Source organism: Lygodium microphyllum, chromosome 22 (genome assembly GCF_053477565.2).
Source record: "Lygodium microphyllum isolate KBCC chromosome 22, Lygodium_microphyllum_v1.1.10, whole genome shotgun sequence".
Lineage (NCBI taxonomy): Eukaryota > Viridiplantae > Streptophyta > Polypodiopsida > Schizaeales > Lygodiaceae > Lygodium > Lygodium microphyllum.
This window is the reverse complement of record NC_141156.1, coordinates 66,391,990-66,417,092: the sequence shown is the minus strand read 5'-3', so window position 1 is coordinate 66,417,092 and position 25,103 is coordinate 66,391,990. Positions and strand designations below refer to the sequence as shown.

Genomic DNA, 25,103 nt, shown 5'->3' with positions numbered 1-25,103 from the left:
GGAGATTTTTCTCTTATTTCTTGGTTGTGGTAACTTATCCTTATCAAGAACTCAATTTGAAGCTCTCTTGAAGCAAGTCTCTTTGCCTTACAAGCCTTGTAATTGACTCATAAGCTTTTGTCCCTAACTGTCTACATTGAATGTAATCATGCAAAGTTGATTCATGCTATGACATCATGTATGCATGATGGGATGCATAGTTGTTTATGATACATGATAGCATATTGTACTTGATTTTATAATTTGTGATTGCTCTTACAGTCAAGAAAACAAGCTTGATTTGAGTTAGAACTTATGAGATAATACTCTTGTGATCTTTGCCAAGAACATGCAGTTGGAAGCTCTATTAACATCTTCAAGAACTTGGCTTAAAACCTTCAACCCTTCTCTTATCTCTACCATCTCCGGAGTCTAAGCTCTTGAACCCCCATACATTCTTCTCTCTCAAAACCCTGTGATTGATCGTGAAGTACCTCTTGAACCTTCAAACATTCACTATAATCTACTTATCTCTTGAAGACACATCTCCATCTATCTTGTCCAGTTTCTTGCCAAACCCGTGTGGTGACCTTCAACCCTACGCGCTGCGACATGGTTGGGTAGCCCACCTCTCAAAAAGAAGGCCATCTAGAGCACATGCATAAGGAGGAAAGGCTCGGTTCATTCCAAGCAGTCACTACTCCCGTACGCATTAGGCAAGAGCAACAACAGAGAAAGTCGTCAAAATTGGAGAAAAAGAAACACCATGTATTGCACTCTTAGACCATGGATTGGAGATAAACGTCATGGCAAGGAGTCTCTATGAAAGTGGCGGATGGCCCATAGATCTTGATCGAGGTTGGAAAATGAGAGCTGCAAACAACTCTTCTAAAGAGTTATATATTGCATGTCCTAATGTGTAGGTAATTATTGGAAACAAAAAAGACAATTTTTACTTTTTTGTTCAAGACTCTTGAGTTACCCTATCATTCTTGGGCAACCTTACATTTCTGAAGCCCGCTTGGAAACAAAATCTCTTGATGATGGTTCTTCCTATGCTCTAATCCGAAGCAAGGATAATGAACGAGATGTCCAATTTCTTACTGTGTATGTTAACCATCATCGAAATAGAGATTGACTGTGTGATTATCATGTGCCTCCTAATGCCCGAGAATGGGCTTTCGAGCTGCACTGCTATAAAAAAAGGTTGTGGCAGTGCATCATGTAAAAAGATTGAACCTCCTTATGCTACAAAAACTGTGTCTCTAGCAAATCTGTATGTATGTACAGCCAATAGTATGGGCTATTATAAGTCTCTTCCAGCCATGACTAAAGCTAAAAGAAAATATTTATGTCATGTAAAAAGGGAGCTAAAAACTTATGACATGATGGCTAAAAATGAAGACATTTCATGATTTTTTTTAAATTGATTACTACTGACACATTGGCTGAAATATATGCAGCTGCTCATACAGAAAATCAAGCTGAAAATCAATCCATAGAAGTATGTGCATTGGATTTTAATCAAACAATTCAAGAATTTGTTGAGCAAGGAGACATTGGTTTACTCAACAAGGCTGAAGCACAAGTGGAGATAAAATACAAGATGGTGGATAAGAAAGTCAAGCTTGTGGCAATCCCACTGCCTCCTGAAAGTGAAGGGCTGGCTGATAGGACAGCAAATCAGGCAAGTCTTCGTGATCCTTCTAACATTAGTCACAAGTTCACATATGAAAGTATAAAAGAGCTTAAAAGAGGTGAAAATTCTTTCCTTTCGCCGGCTGAAAAACACTCTTTTATGCAAATGCTAATGAAATATGGAAAAGATTTTACATTTCAGCCAAGTGAAATAGGCAGTGTGGATCTAAATAGTGTGGCTCTTATGGTCATTTTTACGATCCCACATGTGCCTTGGAACCTCAAGCCCATTCCTGTTCCAAGGACGCATTTGCCCAAATTATTGGAACTTCTAAATGAGAAGATCAGAATGAAGATTTTAGAACCTTCTTCAACACCTTACTCATATCAATGGTTTACCGTACCCAAGAAAAATAGATCTTTACGATTCATCCAAGATCTATAGCCTATTAAGCGTGTCGCAATCCAAAATGTTGGCTCGGGTCCAATTGTTAACGAGTTTACTGAAGCTTTTGCAGGTAGAGAAATTTATTCTATGGGAAACCTATATTCAAGATATGACTGATTTCGGCTTTCATTAGAAAGCCGAGACATTACCACAATGAAGATACCTCTTGGATTGATCCACATGTGCACTCTACCACAAGGTGCAACAAACTCCGTAGCCCATATGATGAATGCCATGCACAAAGTCTTAAGAAACTTTATTCCACAACTTACTCTTCAATTTCTTGATGATGTACCTATCAGGGATGTGAAGTCAATGAAAAGAATGAGGAGCTTCACAAAGATGGCTTTGCAGAACATTTGTAGTTGACCATATTCATGATTGTGACAGGATTTTGACAAGGTTAGAAGAGGTACATCTTACTCTTTCTAGAGCTAAGTTGATTTTTGGAGTAGAAGAAGTCCTAGTGGTCAGGCATCTGTGTGGCCCCTATGGACGTAAACATTCACCAATCAAGATAGATGCCATCAACAGAATGCAAGAAAAATGCACAAATATCTCAGAGGTGAGAAGATTTCTTGGCGCATGTGTATTCTATCTTATACGGATACCACACTTTGCTCATGTTGCCGAAAATATTTATCAATTATTAAGAAAATGCCAAAGATTCTCTTGGGGGGAAGAGCATACTCTCATTGTACGCAAACTAAAGAAGAAAATTTCAACCCCCACTCTCAAAAGGGTTGATTATTCAAATGGTCAACCCATCATCCTTACTGTGGATACAAGTCCCATTGGGATAGGATGGGTTGTTTGCCAAGAAGACCTTAAAGGTAACAGGTATGCAATCCGTTCTGGAGCAAAGGTTCTCAATGAACGTCAAAGAAGGTATGCACAAGTAAAAAGGGAATTGTGGGGAGTTGTAACAACATTAAAGTGTGATCATGAATACTTGATAGGTGCTTCCATAGTGGTAGAAATTGATTGTCTTCCACTCTTGGGCATGATTTCCAATTGCTCTACACCCGACATTGCTATGCTAAGATGGATTGCATATATTAAATCTCTCAACCGCGAATTAAAGTATATTGCAGGAAAGGCAAATCCAGTTTGCTGACATGCTATCACGTGCAAGATATGACAATGAAGAAGAGCTTATGGAAGAAGATGAAGCTGAAGACTATACTTGTTGAATTTCATTCCATGATGGTTGATGCATATACAAACCCAAAGCTAAATCTTGCAGGTAAAGCTAATCTTTTTAATGGTATACCATTAAGTACAGTAAGAACATGAAAAAGTATTGTCGTAAATTAACATACAGCAACAAATATCAAAGATTTATCTATGGAAGAATGATGGTCAACTAGAAGCCAGCATGCTCATTGCATTGCTCAAGTTCTAGTTCATTTCCTTAAAGAAGATTATGAAGAAGATTGGCTGAAGATTGGCCAATATTTGAGCACAATGAAGAATGAGGAGTCTTGGACTGATGAAGAGTTCAAGCATATTAAGAGGAAGGCTTATGGCTTTTTTCTTAAAGAATGGCATCTATGAAAGCACGCAAAGAAGAAGAAATGAGGGCCTATCCGAGTTTTAGGTAACAAAAGATTGCAACAACAGGTAATGAAGGAATTTCATGAAAGCCTGTGGGCTGGCCATAAAGGCATATGGGGAACCTTTAGTAAAGTGAAAGAAAAATATTGGTGACAAAACATGTATTGGGACATTGTACATTTTGTTGAAATATATTATGTGTGTCAGATGTATTATATGGTCAAGTATCGAGATGGGTTACAATCAACTTATCCTTTGTCTATACATTATAAATGGGTTATTGATCTTATAACTATGCCTACATGAATATGGAATATGCGATATTTAGTGTTGCAAGAGAGGATCTAACCAATCAAGTTGAAGGCAAAGTCTTAACAACCAAGACCACTCAAGTTGTTTGTCATTTTTTACTTGAAGAAGTGTTTTTCAAATATGGTTGTGTGAATAAAGTAACTGTAGATAGAGGAGAGTTGGATGCTGATGAGACATGCAACTTCTTTGCTCAATTGGGTATTAAGTTGCCTTTAATATCATCCTACAACCCTAAAGGTAATGAAAAAAGTGAGAGAGGGCATCATCCTATTCTCAAAGCTCTAGCAAAGTCTTGTAGAGGAAAGATCAAAGAATGGCCTAACATGCTACCTTTTGCATTATGGGTTGACCGGACTACTCACAGTACAGTGACTGGCTATATGCCAGGTGAACTTATGCATGGACAACAACCAATTATGCCAATTGAAGAATCTATTCTCACATGGAGCCTTCTATCTTGGGAGAAAGGCATCAATAGAGAAAAGTTACTGACTTTGCGTATATGGCAGCTAAAAAGAAGGCCTAAAGATGTTCTAGCAGCTATTGAGAAGCTAAAGACAGCAAGACTAAAGAAAAAAAGAAGATTTAATAAGCGACATCGACTTTGATTAAGAGCAATTCAAGAAAATGACTAGGTGCTTGTCTATGACAGCAGCCTAGACAATCAATACAATGCTTCTAGGAATATGGTAAAGCGTTTGTTTGGCCCGTATGTGGTAAAGGTCGTTCATGACAATGCCACATATTCATTGGCTGAATTGGATGGGACCAGCATAAAGATATCTGTTAGCTGAAGAAAGAATCAAGCTCTTCAAACGAAAAGAAAGTTCAATATATGAGTTAAAAAACTTTGATATAATTCAAGAGAATGAAGACATAGAGGAAGAAGAAGAGGCAGAAGATGAAGACATTGACATGGTAAAAGATACTTCTTCTGATACTGTAAATCCGTAAGACTTTGGCACATGCCAAAGGATGTGCAAGTTAGGAGGGGGTGGATATCGTGCCGCTACGCACACACCGTGTTAAAAAAATCTAAAGTGTAGCTTTCTTATTGATTTAGAGAGTCAATGCCATTTTAGACATTAGTATTAGTGTCCATGGTTCAAAAATATTAGATTTTTTGACAAGTTTTCGCCAATTTTTGATATTCTAGATATTCTCTCTTGTAAAAATCCATAAAACTATAGACAACTTCTAGATTAGAATGATATGTAAAAGAAAGCATGTAGCTTTCAGCCAATTTGAGAGGATTTTATGTAAAAAGAGAGATTGACGGAATCGTACGACACGCGATCGCTGTTTTCAGGCAGTGAACAGCACTCCAAAGTGGAAGATGGAGTGATCTTGCATAATTCTGATCAAGTGTCCTAATATTTTGCCCCCTTATCGGAGCCAATGGAAACGTCAGATTGGCGATTTGAGGAGCATAGAGAAATGTATTATTTTATACACGTTTTTGTCTATTAGAGTTTTATCTTCTCATAATGCAGGAATAAACTTTAATGCTTCATCTCTGTTAGTATTCTTCTACATTTTCTACTTCTTTTTGGGAGTATTCTTCTACGTCTTCAATTTTTTCGAACCCCTTCTCTTCCGTCTACTCCTCCCCCTAAATCCACCTTCACCCTGCTGTCTCTTACCCCCCATGGTGGACTCTCAACACCAAATGCACCGACACCGTGTTAGAGAAATTTTATGCTATCATCAGAGACTGATTTGGGACTGATATCTTCAGCCATATTCAGAGAATTAGCTATAGCAGTATTCTTTTAATTCAGTATTCTTTTAATTCATTTCTTACTATACAGAAAATATCTTGTCAAAATATGCAAGTATTATGTGCCGCTATGGCAGGGCAATATTTGTAGATCATTCGTAGATTATTTAAGTTGAATTAAGAGGAGATTTTTTTCTTATTTCTTGGCTGTGGTAACGTATCCTTATCAGGAACTCAATTTGAAGCTCTCTTGAAGCAAGTCTCTTTGCCCTACAAGCCTTGTAATTGACTCGTAAGCTTTTGTCCCTAACTGTCTACATTGAATGTAATCATGCAAAGTTGATTCATGCTATAGCATCATGCATGCATGATGGGATGCATATTGTTTATGATACATGACAGCATATTGTACTTGATTTTATAATTTGTGATTGCTCTTACAGTCAAAAAAATAAGCTTGATTTGAATTAGAACTTATGAGATAATACTCTTGTGATCTTTACCAAGAACATGCAGTTGGAAGCTCTACTAACATCTTCAAGAACTTGGCTTAAAACCTTCAACCCTTCTCTTATCTCTACCATCTGCGAAGTCTAAGCTCTTGAACCCCCATACATTCTTCTCTCTCAAACCCCTGTGATTGATCGTAAAGTACCTCTTGAACCTTCAAACATTCACTATAATCTACTTATCTCTTGAAGACATATCTCCATCTATCTTGTCCAATTTTCTTGCCAAACCCGTGTGGTGACCTCAACCCTACGCGCTTTAGTATTTTTCACCTTGTAAGAGCTTGCGGTTCTTGTTCATTTTGCCTTCATTCTCTTGTGGTCACTCATTCTTCACTATTCACTAACCTTCGAGACGTGCCTATCCTTGCTCGTTTAAGCTTCTTTGGGGGTGATTTCTACTTACCATTGTAGCCGAGACTTGTGTTTCTTATGACAAAAAGGCTTCGCAACAGATCTCCATTGCTGATACAGTAGCGTTGAGCACTTCTCTAGGTACGCCTGATGCCAAGTGGCTGCAAATTGCAGCTTATATTCACGCTTTTGCGGTGACTCCTAGTTCTGGTTTCAAAATCTCATTTTGGCTGGCGTGATGGCTTCCCTGTTTCTTCAACTTCGCCATTGTGGGTACTCTCCTATTTTTTCCGTCAAAATCTCATTTTGGCTGGCGTGATGGTTTCCCTGTTTGTTACAAACATCAAGCTGATCGGTAGCAACTTCAAGATTCGGAAGAGATCAATCAAACCTATCTTGAAGATGCACTCATATTGGGAGTTTATCAAAGGCACACCACTCCTACATGCAAATGGTTGTGAAGGTGCTTGCATGTATCTTGCTGCTGAGTAGGTGGCTTTGGCTGCCCTTGTTCCCTCGTCTCCAGAAAGATTTTCCTATAGCAGGCAAACACAAAACTGCTCAATCTCTGTGGACTGGTTTGAAGTAAAGATACATTGGAATGCACAAGCTTTGCCATTGCCCACACTAATCATTCGGTCAATAAGGATCTTGTAGTGTAAATACGCTTAGGGAACTCTAGGGTTAGCTAAAGGGTCTTGTAGTGTGAACACATTCAAGGCACTTTCGGGTTTGGGCAGCTAGGACCTATTGCCAAAAAAGGTGTGACTTGTTATATTACTCGAAAGAAAAATACAATGAAGTACAAATATTGAACAGTCTACCTGGAGCTGCCAACAAATCAAAACCACTCATATATAGAAGCCACTTAGGGCAGTCTAGGGGCGATGGGGGATCGGAACCATGGAGGAGTAGAGCGCCACTAAGGGTGGCCATCCTGTAAAGTGAAGAACATGTCATGGCCACCAAAAGTGTAAAGAAACTATTGTCATAGCTCCCATCAGTGTTGAGAGTCGCCCTATAGCTGCTCCCAGTGGCCACAAAGGGAGTGAATGATGGATGACCAGAGCTCTGCCAAGGTTGCATACATTGAGAAACTCTCATCACTAGAAATCATCTGGCAGCATGATGTGCCACCCTGTTATGCTCTCAACGGCTTCCATGCCTCTAATCACAACACAATAGGTTCCAGTACCTAGCAGCTGGGCAAAACTGTTAGCATTTCTTGTATTCATGTTGTTCATATCTTGGTTTTGAGCTCCGTTAGAGTCTAACCGAGACAGAGGAGCTATGCCAGTTAGCATTCCTTGTATTCATGTTGTTCATATCTTGGTTTTGAGCTCCGTTAGAGTCTAGCAGAGACAGAGGAGCTATGCCAATTAGTTGTGCATTTGCATTTTGATTTACAGCTCAGTCAATCAGTGTCCAAGTGTGAATCACTGTACAGAATAAGTACATTGTGTTTTGCCACATGGCAGGTTGGTCGGTGGCATTTATTGCAGGGAAGCAGCAGTTAATGCAGATCAACCAGTTTCATGCCATTTATGGCAGCCGGTCGACCAGTTTCAGCTCTCTCCAGCTATATATAGCTAGTTGCCCTCAGCCTGCCACACTCAGTCAGTTGACGCCAGGCTCCAGCACGCTCTTTTAGCCTACTATACACTCCATCTGCCCATTTCAGCACAATCATTGATGCATACTAGCTGCATATAGGGGCTGATCAGGGCAGCCTTGTATCTAGCATTCTTCTAAAGAACAATTGAGTCCCATTCCTTCATTTTATGTGTTCTTTTCCATCTCTCTTCCCTTCTCTCCCCATGTTTGTGATTCTCTTCTATTGCACACTCTCACATCGCATCATTGCCAGCCGGAGCTGCCCCAAAGAGAAGACAACATCAAGTAGCTATGTTCTTCTGCAGATTTAGCGCATTTATAGCCTCTTCCAAGCCGTGTCATATCAAATGTAGCATCCTATAGCGAGAGATTCAACTGTCTCAGCCCCAATGACACTTCTACAGCCTTCTGCCATCAAAATGCAACTTTGCGGCAGTCACCTTCAACTTCCAGAGCAGCTTGACATCAAAATGCAGCAGTTTTTTTGTGTATTTGCATTTTTACAGAATTTCTTGAAGGACAGATAGCAAAGCGGTACAATTGGCAAGACGAGGTGGATCATCACTTAGACAATGACTGCACGGACCGAGAAGCCATGATCATGATCATGAAGATTGATTGGAACATTAGGATGACCATGGCAAAGACCATCAAGATTGAGAAGATTGCAAGGATTGTCATGAAGACAAAAGGGATCGAAAATCCAAAAGAGATCACTGATCTGAAAAAGATCATCAATCCGAAGGAGATCAGACATCCAAGCGAGATTGAAAAGTGGAAGCTGTTTCAGCCGGGGCCCCCATCACTAACCCCCCTCCCTCCATGTTTCCACCCTTGGAGCCACCAAGGGATTTCATTCAAATACCATGGCACATGTGCTACAAAAATGAAGAGTGATATCTTCCTAGGTCTAAAGTTGTCTTCCAACCTCCTCCACAGGTCAGCCAAAAAAGGAGAAATGCCTTGTCCATACCAATGCTTGTTGCAACCGAAAGGAAATGTCACAATCGGATGCAAGGAAGTGGCCATGGAGGGATCCTTTCTTGTACAGGCCTTTCCAGGTTTGAGAGGTGTATATAGTTGTCCTCCACTCAAGGCACACCCTCCATCAGCTTCTCTATCATAGTCCTGCTCCCTAAGACTCCAAAGCTTCTATCTTTAAGTGTAGCCTTGTAAGCCCAAGAAAGCAAACCACTCTTCCAATGTAGAAGCCACTCATAATAACCACTCACAAGATAAGTGAGTTCACTATCCCAGGGTACATCCCAGCTCTGACATCAAATGATGATTGAAGAAAAGAGGGAGCCTCACCTTTTCTTCAACTGTGGCTGAGGCTAACTAGTGAAGGCCAATTTATACAAATCTCCAGGCTCATATAATGGCAACTGCAAATCTGGCCTCAAACCCCCTCTCTAGCTTTGATCTTCAAGAAGATCCAATATATGCTAGGCTGTCTGACCCTCCAAGAGCAAGTGTAATGGTCTCTAGTCTTCATGGCAATAACTTCTTCCATGTCTTCTCACCTGTGGAAGAAGACCCCCAACAATGAGAAGACTCTGATCTGGCAATTTAGGCCTATAATCTCCAAAGTGGCTTTCTTTAAAATGTTAACACGGGAAGAGCTAATGTCTATGATTCTTGGGCAGGAAGTTCATCATCAAGAGACATCTAGTGGTGGTTGGGCAATCAGAGAAGCCTTTATAAGAGGATCTATTACAAGTGGGGGTATGAAGTAAGGAAAAGAAGATAAGGAGGAGAATGTCATCTTCAAAGTGCTCAAATGAGTCTGCTTTGGCATCTTTGGAAGCCAAAACTGAGCCTTTAGATAGCAATCCTACCATTCACTACACGAATCCCTGACAATTGGTAACAAGTCTAGAATGTTAAATTCGTGGTGTGGCTGCATGCCTCTCCTACCAAACTGATAAGGACACAAATCAGTTTTTGAGATTCTCTATGTCCAAATTGGGGTTTGAATTTTCATTCTATTTATGGCATTCCTCATCTAGGCACAAAGGTCACCTCCAGTTTGAGGATAAGGACACTGGAGAATCTCTTTGGAACTGGTGTATAGCGTACAAGAGGAGAAAGTTCTACAAGAACTGGTAAAACTTTGAATCACTCATGTGAATACATTCTCGCTATTTTTTTCCCAGCTGTGCCACAAGATTTCTTAGTTTTGTTTTGCCACTTGACTTACATTGACTTACATCAGACCAAGGTGTATTAGAAATTGGTGGCTTACAGTGGTACCCTCAGCCATATAAAACCAGTCTCATTGTCATTTTCTGTAATAAAGTGCTATATAGCATTCTGAGCTGCTGATAATTCTACCACCAAGTCACACTGGGGTGTATACCCTGCCTCTGTAAATTTCCTACTAAGTCTCTCTAGCTTCACATAGACATCAGTGCATTGCATGTGGCCATTGTCTCCCACAACAAAGCCATGCACCTCATCATCAATCTCAATGAAGGCATGTCCTGGCTTCCTCCAGGCTTGTGTCTGTTTACGAAGCTGTTTTAATTTGTCCACTTCTTTCCACATGCCAGCATCAGCATAAATATTTGACATCAAAACTATAGCAGAAGCATTTCCTGCATCTTGTAAGCTGATAGCATCAAAGCAGCGTCTTCCTACTTCTACATCACCATATATTCTGCAGCTACCTAGCAAAGATCTCCAGCCTACCATATTCTCCTGGAATCTCATGCTTTGAAGAAGTTTTTCAGCTTCATGCAAGCGACCTGAACGACCAAGAAGATCAATCATGCAATTATAATGCTCAAGGTTTGGCCTGAACCCAAACTCATTTTCCATTGAACAGAAGCACTGATAAGCTTCCTCAATCAAACCCAAATGGCTACACACAGAAAGTAGGGAGACAAGGACAACACTGTCTGGGTTCAAGCCTTCTTGTCTCATCTGCTTAAAGTACCGCAGCGCTAAAATGTAATTCTTATGAAACGAATATCCTGCAATCATTGCACTCCATGTGACAACATCATGCTTGGACAATGTTTCAAACACTCCATGAGCATCCTCCAAGCTTCCACATTCAGCATAAAGATTAATAAGGGCACTTCCAATCACTTGGTCAGTATGCAAGCCACTCTCAACAACACACGTGTGAATAAGCTTGCCCTGATGCAGAGCACCTGAGAGACAGCAAGCCTTTAAGATGCTGGCACACGTAACAGCATTAGGTGTCACTTTAGACTGCTGCATCTGCTCAAAAAGTGTCAAAGCCTCCTGGCCATTGAATCCATATTGCACATATCCTGAAATTATGGTGTTCCATGTCACCACATCTCGCGTGTGCAGTTGATCAAATGCTCTTCTTGCTTCAATGAGACTCTCACACTTAGCATACATGTCAATAAGGGCATTCCCAATAAGAAGATCAAACCTGCAGTGGCTGCAAAGGATGCCAACATGCATCATTCTGCCCTGATATAGACAGCATGCCTTGAGTACACCAGCAACCGTAATGTTGTCTAAACCCATTCCCTCCTGTTTCATGTCTTGGAAAAGCTGAAGTGCCTCTTGGCTATACCCATGTTGAGCATATGCAGCAATCATTACAGTCCATGTCACTGCATCCCGCCTCAGCAACCGGCCAAATAAACTGCCCGCATCTTTGAGAGACTTAGACTTCGTGTACATGTCTAATAGAGAGTTTGCAATTACAACATCAGACTCAAGAATAGTTTCAATAATGTAGGCATGAATCAGCCTACCAACATCTAGAGCTGCTAAACTGGCAACAGCTTTCAAAGTGCAAATGCATGTCACTTTGTCTGTTGTTCTTCCTTCTTGGTGCATTCGTTGAAAAAGTTGAATGCACTCTACAGAAAGCCCTTGCTGAACATAGCCTGCGATAACTGCATTCCATGTTACAACACTTCTCACTGGCAACTTTCCAAACAAATATTCAGTGTCCTTGAGTTCTCCACATTTTGTATACATATCAATGAGACTGTTGTTCAGGGAAAGATCTGACTCTAATGCAGCTTCAAGAATGTAAGCATGTAGTTGTCTTCCCATATCTGAGGCTGATGTCCTAGAACATGCCTTGAGAATGCTAAAGAGGGTGACATTATCAGCCTTCAAATCCTCCTTTTGCATTGTGCCAAAAAGAACTAGCGCCTCATGGAGATACCCCACATTTGCATATCCAGCAATCATGGCATTCCATGTCACTATGTTGCGAATCTGATGGTTATTGAACAAGGTGCGAGCATCCTCAAGATTCCCACACTTAGCGTACATGTCAATAAGGGTACTCCTGACATAGATGTCAGACTCGAGACAGTTATTAACAATGTCAGTGTGGATGAGTTTACCAGAAGTAAGGAGCCCTGCGATGGCACATGCTTTGAGGGCAGCGACAAAGAGATAGTCGTCCGGCACGACATTGAACTGCTGCATTTGAGAATAGAGCTTGACGGCCTCGTGGCTGTGGCCCGAGTTAGTGTGGGCAGAGATGACAGCATGCCAGACAAATGTGTTCGCTTTGGGGGCTTTGGTGAAGACCTCACTAGCCTCAGGTAAGCTTCCGCATGCGGCAAACATTCGGATGAGGTGGCTTGCCAGAGAATCAGAGAGCGCGACATCGTTCGTACAGATCGACGAATAGATTTGCCTGCCTTTGTAGAGGTCTTTTGATTTGGCACAGGCCTGCAGAAGGCGGCAGCACGCATCGACTGAAGTGTAGGAACCATTCTTATTCATAAGCCGGGACGATTCATTGCCATGGCACAGGAAACCTGTCAAAGCTCAAGCCAGCCAACATGTGAGAAGGATTCATAGTCGTAGGCTGCACATGTGCCGAATTGTGATGCGAGAGTACTCAGAGATCAGAGATCACGAAGCCGATTACAGGTTTATGCAGACTTTGCTCCACTGAACTTTCTGTACAGTACAAAGCAAGCCCGAAAACAGCAGATTATATTATTAACATTAACATAACATGCTTAGGAATTTTCCGTGTGTTTTTTGGGGGGCTATATAGCTTTAGGTTTTTCCTAGTTTTGGGTAAAACGTTACCCTTTGAAAAAATCACATCATCTTTACCTAGGCAGCTAAACACCACTTTTTTTTACAAGTGAATATGAGATCATACACTTGCATAGACACTTGCAATTTTGTGTTGTACTATGTCATGCTACATGATGCCAATATTACAAGACTAATGTTTCATATTGGCAAGCACTCTCATGTGGTGCAATCCAACATATCATGATAGGAGTGTAGGGCATGGAAGGTGCAGATGGCTATAGCAAGGAATCTTCTAGTGAAGTCATTGATAGTATAGGAGCAAGTTGTTGATAGCAATGCTATGGGGGGTCGTGGATTTATAAATTACCTAGATGATGCAATACCTCATGTGAGAATCAAATGTATACAATTTGTACTTTTAGTCACCCACATTGGTTTCTAGCACTAATTGTTTGAGTGTGTTGCAGATTCTGATGCATTGTGTAGCATAACAAAAAGAGTGCTGTGATACATTATTGCTTCTTAAGAAGTGATCAATGTATACCTTGTTTTATGAGAGCTGTTTCCCTAGGCTCGGGTCTACTAGGAGACAAATTTTGTGCATTTAAGATGTCTACAAAAGGCCTTACTTCTTTTATAGACCTGGTGAATCAAATGAGAAGTTATGGCAAAGGAGATCTATGCAACACATGGGTGCAATTTTATCACACCCACAAGATCAATGGATATGTTAAGATAGTTTGTCATGTATATGTGTCAAGGTAAGATTCTTGCATTCATTATGTAATGACACATGATGCGAGGCTCTTTTGACTCACTCTTGGTTGTAATATTCTCCAATGTGCAATAACTAATGTCCCATAGCCATGTGCGAGATGAATAAAGGATATTGCAAGACACCAAGGGGAGTGGTTGAACCCCATGATGCAACAATGTAGATATCCATGTGATAATTTTTATGGGTTCATGGCTAACAACCTAGGGACAAATTGGTTGATGGTCAACACTATCTTAATGGGGACCCAAAAAATGTGTTGGAGGGGAGAGAGAGGTCATAATTGTTCCACTAGAAGAAAAGCCTATAGCAATGTACAAGGAAGTTTGCTAAGAAGGGCAAGAAATAGGAATACCTTTCCATATGTGAGCAATGGAGGCTATTGCAAACATATGTTGATGCCATAGCATAAGCATTGTTGATAAGAAAGTGGGAGTGGAAAGGAAACATGCAAGCTCAATTGGTAGGATAATTGAATTTCTCATTGGGAAAACCTCACATATGCTCTATAAGAATTCTTAGTACATGTGATTTCGTTCATTACTATTTAGGAGTTCCATAAGATTGAATTCATTGCAATCATTTACACTTGTAGGTATCAAGGAGTGCCATAGACATCATCCATACACAAAGAAAAAATATGCCTGAGAGTATGCAAGATTCATGGCTTGCTATTGACAGGTACAAGGACAATATCTCAGTCTATGATGCTTGTTTGCCTAACATGGCCAATGTCGTGCTTCAGAGTGCAAGATTGCACACATATACCATTAGCGAGTATCTTGATGATGTCCCAAGCATGAAAGTACTTTCGAAGTGCATTGTAGCAAGTAATGTGGTGAGCCCACCACAAGTTACCCATTTGGTGCATAAAGTAGTTGTGGTAGGGATTCAAGGCTCTTGGAATGTTAAAGGAACCAACAAATTTACAAGGGAAAAAGGGGATTATGCAAAGTAAGAGGAGGGAAGTCAATATATACAATAGGAACTTGCTCTCACAAGCCTAGATTTGTTATGGAAAATGGGGATCAAAAACAAAAAGGCCACCCTCAAAAAAAATCATTTAATAAGGTGGAAGCAAGTAGCACATGTCTGGTGGGTGATACTACATGTGGAGACTCTAAGGATAAACAAACTTTGCACACAAGATAGTGCCAGAAAAGGATGTGTCAACTACCGTGATAGAGCAATTCATAGTTGTTGAGCATAGCATCAATCCAGCTTTGTGGGCAATATGCATGACTCCACCTAATTTTCAAATAAAGTATATAGGACGGATTGGAGGAAAGAATGAATATGGCAAGACACTAAAAAATTGTTCATACGGTGTGGTGGCTTTGAGCTTCTTCTCTAAAAGTCAACATATAGGGAAGGGTGGCCTAAAGGTGTAGATGATGTGGTTTGTTTAGATGATGTTACGGATACTCACTATGTAGAGGAAAATATAGTGTACATCCAATGGAACCCTCTTGTGTCAAAGGTAGGAGGCACAAAAATCATGAATGAGAAGACATGCAACTTGAAGAATGCATAGTTTAGATTTGAAACAATCACAAGGCAAGTGGGCCATGTGGAAACCGAAGCAGTGCCATCATGTGTACACCTCTAGTGGCCATTGATTCCTCCAACCCAACATAATCAACATCTATAAAGTGGAGGCATGGGGTTGTAGAAGAGGTAGAAAAAGAGTCATAAGTGCAGAAAGCATGGTTGCAAGTCTTGTGAATGAAGTTATCATTGAATATATGTGGTGTGTGGTTTATCATATAGCACAAATAGTGATGGGCTATATGAGGTGCATATTAAATTGGAGCCTTCATTACACGGCTTGATTTTCAAATAAGAGAGATTGTTGGGAAGCTTTAGTTACCCTACAAGTCTGTGTGCTTTGTATTTAGGAGGGTATTGGGCATGCATGAAAAAGAAGACATGTTCATTTATTAACCCAAGCTTTCCAATGGAAATGTGTAATCATTGTTCATCGATCTAGATTGCCAACATTCTAGGCATGCATTTGAAAATCATTTTTCTTAATCTTAGGCCTAGCTCACCACTTAGCTGATTTTCATGTTTGGATTGTAGGTTCTCATACATAACTACTCTTGTGTAGTCATATATTTGTAGATTGTGTTTTTATGGTAATGATGTCTAATAAACCATGATATCATGGATATAAATCTTTGTACAAAAGCTCACCTAAGATGCAATTAATTCAAAGAAGCTCACCCAAGCAAGCTTGCCAAAAAATTTCCCCTATAGCATGAGAGAGTGCTCTATAAAATGATTGTACTCTTAACAAGACTCCATGTATATCCTTCATATCCTTGCATCTTTGCCTTGATCTTTTATAAAAGCCAATCAAATCATTCTACCAATGTGATCCCCACTTGTATGGGGCACTTGTAGTACATGTAGTCACTACTCCATGACAAATTTCTTTGAACTCAAGGCAAGAAAGCCATTGTGGCACCTCATTCCACTCAATATATAGCATTTCAGTTTTAGTTGCGCTAAACTTGGATCCTAAAACAATCCAAAAATCATTATACACCCCTAAAAGAACCTTGATTGATGGTTCTTTAGCTTGTAGAAGATTCGAGTTATTACTAGCCAATATTTTGATGAGGAATGTCTCATTGTACTAGGGTAGCTTGATCTATGTGCTCTTAGCAAATGCTCTAGGGCAAGTGAAAAGAGCATAAGAGCACTCTTACCTCATAGATCTCTTGAGCTGGAACACTTAGTACATATGGCCTTTGATTTATACCTTTTGTCATGGCATGGAAAAACAACACCTTCACCATCCTACAAAAGCCACCTGTTGCAAACCTCAACACTTAAAGAGTACCTTAAACATAAAATCCCTTTAATATTAGCAAAAGAATTTTCAAAATAATCAACACCCACTTACTACCTTCTTGACTAAGTGCATAGTTAATCATGTTAACCAGGTTGAAGATTGGGTAAGACCTCCATAGGAAGCCCACCTAGTCTTGAATGACTTTTTCATTCTCATCCTCTTTACCACAAACTCTAGCTCTTCCTTAATGATGGACTATCTAGGATTAACTTCTTTTTTGCACCTGAGCATGCCCATAGTCCAATATTTCATCTTTTTTTTTTGTACTATTTCACTATCATTTGGTGCCAAGTCATGATGCTTGAGAGGTACTTGTCAAACATTACTACAGTTTGGGCATCATTCATGCAAAGAAGGCCCTCCTTATCTTCTACACATATAGTGCTCTCCTTCATTTGCTTACTTTTTAGAGTGCTAAAATAGAATTGATTTGGAGCTTCTTCCTACAAACTTGATATTCATGAATTTGGGAATCTCTTGATTCCCAGCTTTGTGTTTTTGAAAATGTGGGACCTTGATAACATGTTTATAAGTATCTCAAAACCCCATCATGTGATGTATAATTGGAAAGTGCTTTTCAATCTACCCTAAAGAATATCTCTTGGAATCTCTAATTCAAAAAACATTTACAATGATTTTCTTGGTTGATGGCATGTTTGTGTCTTAGTCATTACACACACACACACATGTATGTATGTATACTTGAATAGAGATGTCTGAGGCCATATGTTTGAGGACAATTTAAAATATGTTTGAGAGCACTTGGTTGAGGCTTTGAGTTGTAGCTAGATAAAGATCTACTTTTCACTGAGAGACCTTAGAACAAAGGGTGGAACCATAAGGATTTTATTGCTGAGTTAGTAGGTATACTTGAGTTGCCCCCTTGTGATACGATCAGGAGAGTGTTTTCCCTTGAGCCTTGAGTTCTTATTGTTGGTCTTGTTTTGTTAAAGCTCAATTCTATCAAACCCTAGACACTAGGTTACTAAACCTTATCAACACTCCTTAGTATCCCTCATGTGCATGCTTTTGTGGATTTTGTCTAATTGTCAAGCATGTATCATCCTTCTTGGTGTGCTCATTGAGGAGTTTTGTGAGTGATTTTAGTGTTTAAAAAAGGTACCAAACTCAAATGGATAAAATGGAAAACCTATTCCCCCACTTTCATGGAAAGAAGAGTGAGGACACTCAAAGGTTCCTAGAGAAGCTTGAATTATGGTGCATCATCCAAATACTTATTTAGCGTGCAATCAAGCCTTAAATATTGAAGTTTCAACTTTTGGGTGAAGGTAGAAATTGGCTAGAGACCTATGAGAGACAATTGAATCAAAGAAACCCTCCATTGCAGGTGCAGTATGAAGCAACAAAGCAAGCTTTTCTATATCGATTTCAAGAGACCGAGAGCCCACAAGACCTTTAGAAGAAGATTGAGTTGCGCCAACGGAAAGAAGACTAATCCACTAAGTCATTTTCCCTAGACTTTGAATGACTTTGGGACCATTGGAATAGTTCATTGGGAGATGGAGAGAGAGCATCAACAATGCTAAATGTGAAACACTTTGTGGATAAACTTCAAGAGAGGTAGTAACAAAACTAGAAATCAAGGAACCACAAACTTTTAAAGAGGCTATGAGGATATCCAATTGAGAAAGAAGTGAAAATAGAAAAGCTAAAAAGAGAGATCCATTTGAAAGACCTAGAGATGAGAGACCTAGAATAGAGACTAGAAAACTTTTCCTTGACGTGAATGGACAAAACTATCAAGTGTTGATCAGACAAGGAGCTCATCTAGCAAATTGAGGACTAATTGGCTAGACAAATGCAAAAAATGAGGCTTGTGACTTTGAGGGAGCCATCCACTTTGGGAGGTCCAACTACTAAGGAGAAAGGAAAGAGTGCATTGAATTGCATTCTAACTACTAATAAAAGGGTTGATGTAGCACCTACTATCAAGAGAAGGAGAGAAGTAGAGAGAGATGAGCCAGAGATTAGTAAGGTTGGTGAGAGATAGAGAGCAAAGGAAAATGACGATGTTGTGTCCCAAAAAGGAAAGACCAAGGAGAATGCAAAGCAAGGATAGATTAAGGCTAGAGCTCCTAGAAGGCATTGCCATGCAATTAATATACCTCTGGGGAAACGAGAAGAGGATTATGGAATACAAAAGAATCTACTTAGAAGAAAAACTAATATCTCCTTAACTCTCATGGAGCTTTGTCCAAAGATGAGGAGAGAGTGGAAGAGGCTAATAAACCCTAAGGAAAATGAAAAGAAGGCAGGGACAGTGAGGATACTCAATGCGGAGGAATTTCCTGACACTACCTAAGTATTAATACTTGATACAAGGACAAGGATATTGGAGAGGCTTATATTGATGGAGAAGCACATGTATATGTAATTACACAAGCTTGTATTTAGAATTTTGGCATCCAAACACTTGAAGGATTGGGTTTTCGAATAATGTTGGCTAATCATGCTTGAATCAAATGTCTAGCGGTCATACAATACCTTGAAGTTAAGGTGTATGATGCACCTATGAAGATTAATTATCATGTAATGCTTGTTGAAATAGGGGCATTTCCTTTATCCTTAGGAAGACCATGGCTAGAAAGGTAGGAGCTATACATGACTAGGGAAAATACACTATGACTATTTATGGTCAACAAGTCTTGCCAGAAAGTTTGGCATGACAACAAGGAAGCCATTTGAGGATGGTGATAGTGAGAAAGATGAGAATGAGCAAGAGGACACTAAAAGTTGTGGAAATGAGATTAAATTAGATTCTAGCCAAGAATTTTTCTAACTTATTATGGGAATAGGAAGAGATAAAGAGAGAGTTCAAGAGGTACCAGGTAGCATACTTGATAAGGATAATGTTGAAGAATCATCTTATGAAAGTTCTTGTGAATTAAGCACTAGAGATGTTCAATTTCTTATGAATCCTTGTGGATTGACTGGTAACATTGACTCTCATGTTTTTTATGTGAAATCCTCAAAGGATGAGGATGAAATTTCTAGAGATAAAGAGAAAAACCTAGGATTGAAAATGAGAAAGAGCATGTTGAATGTGATTTTGGATTTTATGAGCTTAAATGCCAATGTAGTTCAAATGCTTTACGAGTAAGCACAAAAAAGGCATTGGAAAGCAATAGGGATCGTGATGAGGTGATTACTTTTTTTGCAATCTTATAATGATAACATGTTATTGACTCTATGATTTTATGTTGATAACATTAAAAATAATGTTAATCAGGTGAGACTTGCTATGCCGATCAACCCATAGGGGTTTTTATGTTTCCCTCTAAGTCTATCAAGCTATTTGCTTAGAGTAGTAGGCCCCCTAGGCTATGTACATAACCTAACAGGCCTAAACCCTAGAAAATCCACTATATATACAATATTGTGACCTCATTTCTCACTTTTTTATCTTTCAGTTTTGAGTCTCTTGGGGAGTGCATTCTTCTTGGGTGAAGAACTCTCCTATGCGACAACCCTGAGAGTATCTTGTGCACTGAGTGGATGGTTCTAAAAATCTTTTTACGAGCAAGATTCCATTCTTTGCATAGGGATACTTATAAACAAAAACCAAAGTGTATGCACATAAGATCAAGTTACTTTTTCCAACAAGACCAAGAGATAATCCTTGATTATTTGCTAGTATTGGTTCTGTTTTAGAATAAACAATCACAATGTGTTTTATACCTTGGGTATTTGGTCCTCTCATGGATTGGTATGAAGCATTGGGTTAGAAAATAACAATTAAATATGTGTGAAATATTTTATTTCACGGTATGGTTATTGTTTAATGCTATTTGGACCATGTTGTCCTTAATCAAGTAAAGGTTAGTTCATTAGCTTTTTTATGATTATTGTAAACAAGTACCTTAAATTTTAATATTGTGCTTATTGTTGATAAGTTGTATGTATATATTGCATATTAATTAAATTTATAATATCACAATATAAGTATGTAAATAGTAATATTCATGTGGTATAAAAGTTATGAATATTTAGAATATTTTTGCATGCTTACATGTATCTATGCATATTTCTTATGTGTAAATAGTAAAAGCATTCAATGTTCACATCTCTATTTCATATTTACTTATCTTTTTCATAATTCTTTCATGCCATGATGCAAATGCATTATGGTTTTATAATTACTATATTAAAAAAGTATTAAAAGTTTTCACTTTATCATCAAAATGAATAGTGTTTGTGTATTACATATACTCGCTAAAGTGATATAGGAATAACATTCACATGTAAGTGCATAATTCTTATTTTTAATTGCACTTAATTTGTATGTTGAAGATTAAGATATGATTGGTTTATTATTTCATTATTTGTCTATCTATTTGATTGTTTGCTCCATGGATAGTTTAATATTTTAGTAGTTTATTATAGCTTGTAGCTAGTAACATTATGAGCAATGATGGATAGCATATACCCACAATGACTCGAGGAGGAGAAGAGAAGAAGTCAATTTCTTTTTGCATGTCTCTTACCCTCTCACACTCTCAACTTACGCATTCTTGCTCATGAAGGCACTCACCATGATGGGAGTTTTCGACCTTTTTATATAAGAAAATTAGGATTAGGGTTTTTCCATGTCCCTTGGGCATCTTGCCCCTTTTGTGACTTTTTTGACTCGGCATAGCTTCTATTCATATTCCTAGGCTACAATCTTTAACCATAAATTGACTAATACAAATTATAACTTCAAAGTATCAACTATTTAATATACATTGTACACAAACTCAATAAAATAATGACATAAAGTCCATTTTTTTTACAATTATATAACCCTGCTTGGGATGCCTAGCTCCTTCTAGGGGTATTGCCATCTCTCACACTTTACATTTGTCTTTTGGATTTTTAAATTTTGAAATTGGAAAATTGAATGCTAATGCTAGATATTTTTCTTGGATGGACTCTATGGAGCCCTCATAAAGCATCTACTTTTGACATTATCATCTTTAATTGTGCTACACTTTCATTAGAAGATGCTTGCACTAGTTGCTATCTAATAACCTTGTTGCTTGAGGCTTGGATAGACCTTAGCATAATCCTGTTCTAAGTTGTATGGTTGTTATACACTAGCAACTTGGCTACTTGTGAGGATATTGTTTCAAATGGGTACATACCTATACGTGCCATGTAGGAGTTGTTGTATTGACTCTCAATTCAAGTGCACACTCCTTCACCTTCGATCTTGCTATCTTGTGACCATGATGGAGAGAAGGCATCTAAAATGATCCAAGGAGATGAAGAGAAGAAGAATGCTTCTCGTTTCATGTCCCTCACACCCTCTCACACTCTCACTTTGAAAGACACTCAACATGATGGGGTGGAGAAGAAGAAAATAAAATGCAAAGAGCTTCACACTCCATGTCCCTTGCTCTCTCACAAGCTCTTGCACTTCCTCTCCATCATTCTCACTCTCAAGGAAAATAGGTCACAAGAAATCAAGAGAGTAAAATTTTGTACACATGAATAGCATCTTCCATGAGCTTTCATCCTACTTCTACATTAAATTTGGGGTTAGGGCTTTCCCATGCCCATTGGACATCTTTCCTCCCTTTTTGTGGCCTTTTGATTAGCTATGGCTCCTATTCCTTGCTTTTAGACCTTAGTCTTAACTAAAAATTAGACTAATACAAAAACTATAATCTCAAAGTGCCATGTGATTGGTATAATTTGCATGGGAGGACCGGCCCTCAACAAAATAATAGAATAAATTCTACAAAATTGTTTCTTTTCCCAAACATTTGTAGGTCCTTTTCTCTTTGCAATTAATGTTATCAACCCTCCTAGATGAGTGTCAATCCCATGCACTTATGCCATAGGTATCATGTTGATACCGAGAGGAGAGTAGCTTGGGAAGAGGATCCTTGTAGAGGAAGGATGGTGTGTTGATGTAATCGGCTAAGAGTGGTGGTGCTAAAGAACTTGAGGCTTTTGGTAGGTTGTCTTGAAGAGGGAAAGAGTAATGGTTGGCTAATGCTTTAGGGATCCTGATAGTTCAAGACCACAGATGTTGAAGGTACTTCAAAGCTCTAGTGTATTTGCTAATTACTTGTGCTTTAATTATAAGGTATGCTCACCTTACTTGTATAATGGTTTGTGCATGTACAAGTACAACTAGGAATTGGGTAGAATTTCAAGTAAACTTGGAATGTTATCCCACACTTCAGGACCTAGTTGGTGAGAAGTTGTGGCATTGTGCTATTTTCAGGATGATAAATCATTTGATAATGCTTGGATATCCTACCCTTGATGTGCCTTGAGATTGTGATATGGGGGAATGAGCTATGGTGTTGCCCTAGTTGTAGTGAGGATGTGAAATGCTTTTGTACTTTTCTTCTTCGTTTTTTGATACAATAAATGAACTAAATACAAGTAACTGAGTGAGTATATTGAAGACATCCCTTGCTAAGAAGACATTCTAGATTGATTCATGCACCTACAATGATGACTTTGGATAAAAGGGATGCCTGCACATGGTGAATTTCCTATCCACCATATCTTCTACTAATTGAGTACAAAATGTTAGCAGTAGTAGGGTTCAAAGGTGAAGGCATACTATCACTACTCAATCAATGCCTATGTTTATATCAAAGAATAGTGGTGGTAGTTCATCTTCAAATGATCTCACTAGTTGATATAGAATCTTAATAGGAAGTCTAAGATAATTCCATGTGGCGATGAGGGCACTAGATCTATGGGTTGGAATATGTAGGTTTTATTGGTGTGGGTTGCTCTAGTGTTGGGAATCTTTGAGAAGTTACACCTACCATGTTCATTATGTTGGTACTCCTAGCCATGCTGTTGTGGGTAGGAGCAATAGAGTAGGCCTACTCATACTTCTTGTGAATAACAAAAGGCTTCCCAAGCCCTCTTGTTATTTTCTAGAATAGGATAGCACCATTCTAGTAGACTTGGCTATGCTTTTCTAGCCTTCAATTTTAGGTATCTTCCCATACTTCCTTGTGCTCTGTAGCATGATTTCCCATGGACTATGATGTCAAGGGATCTAGCCACTTTATTGAAATATTTTCAATTGTTCATATGAGTGGTTATATTATGTACAAGGGAAATGGCCTTCTAAACTTACTTTCTTCATTAACTTTGAAATCAAATACTACAAAAATACTAACTTACTTTCTTCATTAACTTTGAAATCAAATACTACAAAAATACTAGATTCTTACGTCTCCTACTATCTCCACATAGTCTCTTCTAGATTGTCTTCCTTTTCCTACAATAGAAGCTCTGGAGGGATGGGATGTTTTATTACCTTCTAAAACCGAGCTCTCAAGGTTTGCCTCATAATTATGTAGGTCTCCTTCTACTTTGAATCTTTCTCTTATTTGTAGAGTACTCTTCTGGCTTCCCTGTGTCAAATTTTGATAGTTTTAGCATGTCAATAGGGGGTGTCATGACTGTAGGTAGCTCTATAGTGATAGAAGAAGTTGACAAGGGCATGCCAAGTTGTACAAGACCTATGGCCTTTAGTTCATGCTCCTCATATCCCTTGTTTCTCAAGAGTAGAGTAATATTCCTTGGTCTATTCCTTATTCATTAGATTGATCTCCTTGATTTTATCCATGCTCTCCAAGGTATTTAAGATCAAACCTAGTCAAGCCTTGAGTTCTTTAGGGTCGTCTGTATGTAGTGTAGAAGCCATCAATGTTGCTTCCCTAGATAGTTCCTATTGCTTGACCATCACAAACTTATAAGCTTCCAACTATAGTTTATGCTAGGTTTCACTAAATAGTGCTACATATAGGTCACTAGATAGCTTCATTAGGGTTGTCTCATATATTCTTTGCATTTCACTCTCCACTTGGCTGATAGCTCCTATCAAGCTAGTTAGGATTGCTTCCTATAATCTTGATACATAATCTTTCATTAGCCCTGTGCTTGTTGGTGCTCTATTGTCTAGTTTTCATGTAATTTTAGTTTTAACTATTTCTTGAGTTAACTTAAGGGAAGTTTTTGTCTATTTTTTGTTCATGTCAAGTATCTGCTTGCACAATTTTTCTATGTCTTCCTCCTTGACCTTGAATGCTTCATCTTTTTGTTAGAGCTCCAAGTCTTTCTCTTGCAACTTTGAGTCCTTTTCCTTAATCTAAGTTTGGATTCCTACACTTGATCTTTATATGCAACCAAAAACTTTTTGTAAGCTGCTTGAGTTTTTCCAATAATTTTTTGTAGAACGTCTTGTTATTATGGCTTTAGCCTTGTCTCTTCTAAGCTCCTCACACAAACCTTCCAAAGCTCCCACCCTACTTGTTATACTTTGGCCTCATGTAGCTTGTCCATGGGTACGTTTG

At 38.8% G+C, this 25,103-nt stretch overlaps 1 protein-coding gene across 1 annotated transcript; it reads right to left on the bottom strand.

Annotated features, from left to right (window-relative positions):
* Positions 1-6,667: 6,667 nt before the first annotated feature.
* Positions 6,668-13,086, bottom strand: LOC148017247 (pentatricopeptide repeat-containing protein At2g33680-like). Its single transcript, XM_087662557.1, has 2 exons — positions 7,342-13,086; positions 6,668-7,053 (listed from the first exon to the last, which is right to left on the bottom strand). The coding sequence occupies exon 1, from the start codon at positions 12,863-12,865 to the stop codon at positions 10,433-10,435; it is 2,433 nt and encodes an 810-aa protein (XP_087518683.1). The 5' UTR covers positions 12,866-13,086; the 3' UTR covers positions 6,668-7,053; positions 7,342-10,432.
* Positions 13,087-25,103: the final 12,017 nt, after the last annotated feature.